We start from the raw sequence: 2765 nt of genomic DNA, 5'->3' as shown, positions 1-2765 counted from the left end.
GGGCAGGGGGACATGAAAAAGCAGCTGCAGCCACTGGGAAATGCAGGCCTGGTCCTCTCTCTGCCAGCAGCACAGGCTGGCAGCACCTGGGAGCCTAGAACCAGTCCCCATGGTGCCTCTTGTTGCCTGATCACCCCCTGCCCATCCCACCCTTCCACTGCTCAACCCTGCCCATCCTGCCCTGCCCCATCACTTACTGGTGATGCTGTAGGAGATTTCATCGTTCACCCCCACGTCTCTGTCCATGGCAGCGACGGTCAGCACAGTGGTGCCCTGGGGGGACACAGCCATCAGGGCAAGACCTGTGATATTTCCAGCCACCCCCGTGCCTGGTGGCCCAGACATCCTGCGGCATCAGAGCCCCCAGGGAGGTCCAGGGTTAGGAACATGCGGTGAGGGAGGTAGGCTCCTTACCAGGGCACAGTTCTCGGGCACAGAGCCAGAGTAGGGCTCACTGAGGAACCGTGGGTCCAGGTTGGGCACGTCGCGGATAATCACGGACAGGTAGGTTGAGCTACTCTGGATGGTGAAGATGTTGTGCAGCAACCCTCCGCCGTCCTGGTGAGCAGAGCACCCATTAGTCCCACAGCCCCCCGTACCTGGCAGCCCTGCAGCCCCAGCCCAGCTGGCCCCCACCTTGGCGAGGATCCTGAGCTGGTAGAAGGTGTTCTTGGCATAGTCCAGTGAGCCATTGAGCACCACGCTCCCGTTGGGCAGGATATAGAAGAGCCAGCGATTCTTCGTGCTGTCTGGGATCACCTGAGCAGGGGACATCACCCTGTGTCACCAAGGCAGGGAGCAGAGGCGCCCCAGCAGAGATGGGGGCTCAAGCCCCATCCTTCCGGCAGGCTTAGCCTATGGGCTGTGAGGACCTCGTACCACCTGGCTCATCCCCAGCTTGCTACAGTTCAGCCCCTCGCACCCATTGCCCAGCGGGGGCAGAGCCACCCCTCCTGTCCTGACACGTGCCCCTGCTCCCCCAGAGCCATGGGGCTGCCCCTGGCGAGGTCCCCCAGCACCTTCTGCCCCACGGCTGCAGCTCAGGGCTGGGTGTGGGGTATGACCCGCTCACCTCCTCGATGCTGTAGCTGACTTTGGAGGCGTTCCCGGTGTCACTGTCATTGGCAAACACGGTGTAGATGATGCTGCCGAGTGCCGTGTTCTGGGGACACAGAGCAGGGGTGGTGGCATTGCCCAGGAGAAGAGGGCGGGTGGTGCTGGGCCCAGCCCCTGCCAGCCCTGCTCTGAGGTGCTCTGGCCCCGCAGTACTCCAGGGGCTGCCCAGTGTCCTGAGCAGGGATGAGCTGCTGCCCTTGCTCGCACCTCCTGCCACCCTCCCCAGGGTTCCCTGGGAGCAGGAGCTGCACCCCAGCCCTAGGGCTGCCGGAGAGGGGTTGGGCTCAGCCCCACACCCCATCTGCCCCCTGATCCAGCCTCACCCTGGCCTGGGCTGAGCAGCAGCTTGGGCACTCCCTGATCAGAAACTCATCGTGAGAGCAGAGTCCCAGCCATGCACCTCAGACTGGCACAGTGGCTCCTGCTGGGAACAGCCCCGGTACAGAGCACTCCCAGGTCAGCCGTGCCGGCTGCACCATCAGCTCACACCCAGGCACGTGGCCACTGTGCACCCAGGCACGGAGTCACCCAGTTCCTGGCACACCGCTGTCCCGCTGCCGGCACACCCATGCCACAGGAGCCACCCAGCATCCCCCTCCTGCTGCCTGTGGGGGCCGGGAGGTCCCAGGGAGGTACCTCGGGGATGGTCTCTTCATACGGCAGGCGCTGGAAGACTGGAGCATTGTCATTACGGTCCTCCACGATGATCGGGAGTTTTCTGGAGACCTACCAGGTGTCAGGGAGGGGGTGGAATTGGTGTGGGAGATGGTGCCCAGCAGAGCTGGGTGCAGTTCGGGCACCCACACCCACTCCGACTCCAAAGCCAGCCAGCATCACCCACCCTTGGGCAAGCCCACCTCTAGACCCCTTCCCCACCAAGCCTCATCCATGGCCCTGCTAAGACCCTTCTTCCCTCCCCATTCCCAACACCCACTGCAGCCACCCAGCCCATGTTCCAGCACTCACTGCATCGTTCTTCCCATCGTACACACTGATGGTGATGGTGAGCCTGGCCTGGAGCTGGGGGGACACAAGGCAGGGTTTGTTCAGGGCCAGGTGGAGCTCAACCCTTGGACAGCTGAGCCCCAACATCCTCCCACCTGCCACCCCTGGGTAGTGTGCTCCCTCCTCCCAGGCAGCTCTTGCCCCCTGAAGCTGGGCTTTGGCGCCAGGGAGTGACCCACAGTGATGCTGTGAGCAGTTCTTCCACGGGGCTTGGCGCTCTGCCCTCCATCCTCATCACCCCTGAGCTCCAGCTCAGGCAGGCTGGTCTGGTTTCTGACCTCACCTCACGGTCCAGGGTGTTCCTCAGCGTCACGTTGCCGGTCTGGTTATCGACGGTGAAGTAGTAAGCATCCTGCCCGCTGATACTGTAGGTGAGTGTGTCCCCATCTAAGTCAATAGCTATCAGCTGGAAAGCTTCCTGGCCTGGGAACACCGGCAGCATCAGCCCCTGCCCCGGGCACCCCCCGGCCTCTCCTCCTGGGCCATAGGGTCTCCCCGAGGCTGCCCCACTCACCCAACTCCAGGTCCTCGGGCACGGAGACGAAGGTCATGTTGAAGTAGGGGGCTGAGTTGCCTGAAACTGCAAGGAGGGGGGGTGCTGAGCACAACTCTGCGCCGGGTTCTGCCTGCACCCTGCAGCCCTG

General features: G+C 63.4%; 1 protein-coding gene across 1 annotated transcript in view; it reads right to left on the bottom strand.

Annotated features, from left to right (window-relative positions):
* The window catches only part of LOC104495962 (cadherin-related family member 2-like), a gene marked incomplete at its 3' end in the record, with an annotated part of 9172 nt that overhangs the window by 5905 nt on the left and 502 nt on the right, over nt 1–2765 (bottom strand). The window contains exons 2-9 of the mRNA XM_010139016.1: nt 2636–2701; nt 2405–2544; nt 2083–2136; nt 1753–1842; nt 1073–1162; nt 637–759; nt 415–558; nt 194–273 (exon numbers count right to left, since the gene is read on the bottom strand). Of these exons, the coding sequence (XP_010137318.1) occupies nt 194–273; nt 415–558; nt 637–759; nt 1073–1162; nt 1753–1842; nt 2083–2136; nt 2405–2544; nt 2636–2701 (787 nt within the window). The remainder of the gene's footprint in view (nt 1–193; nt 274–414; nt 559–636; nt 760–1072; nt 1163–1752; nt 1843–2082; nt 2137–2404; nt 2545–2635; nt 2702–2765) is intronic.

The sequence above is a fragment of the Buceros rhinoceros genome, unplaced genomic scaffold, assembly GCF_000710305.1.
Source record: "Buceros rhinoceros silvestris isolate BGI_N320 unplaced genomic scaffold, ASM71030v1 scaffold23116, whole genome shotgun sequence".
In the NCBI taxonomy this organism is placed as follows: Eukaryota; Metazoa; Chordata; class Aves; order Bucerotiformes; family Bucerotidae; genus Buceros; species Buceros rhinoceros.
Note: the sequence above shows the minus strand (reverse complement) of the source record. Positions and strands in the feature narration are given on the sequence as shown.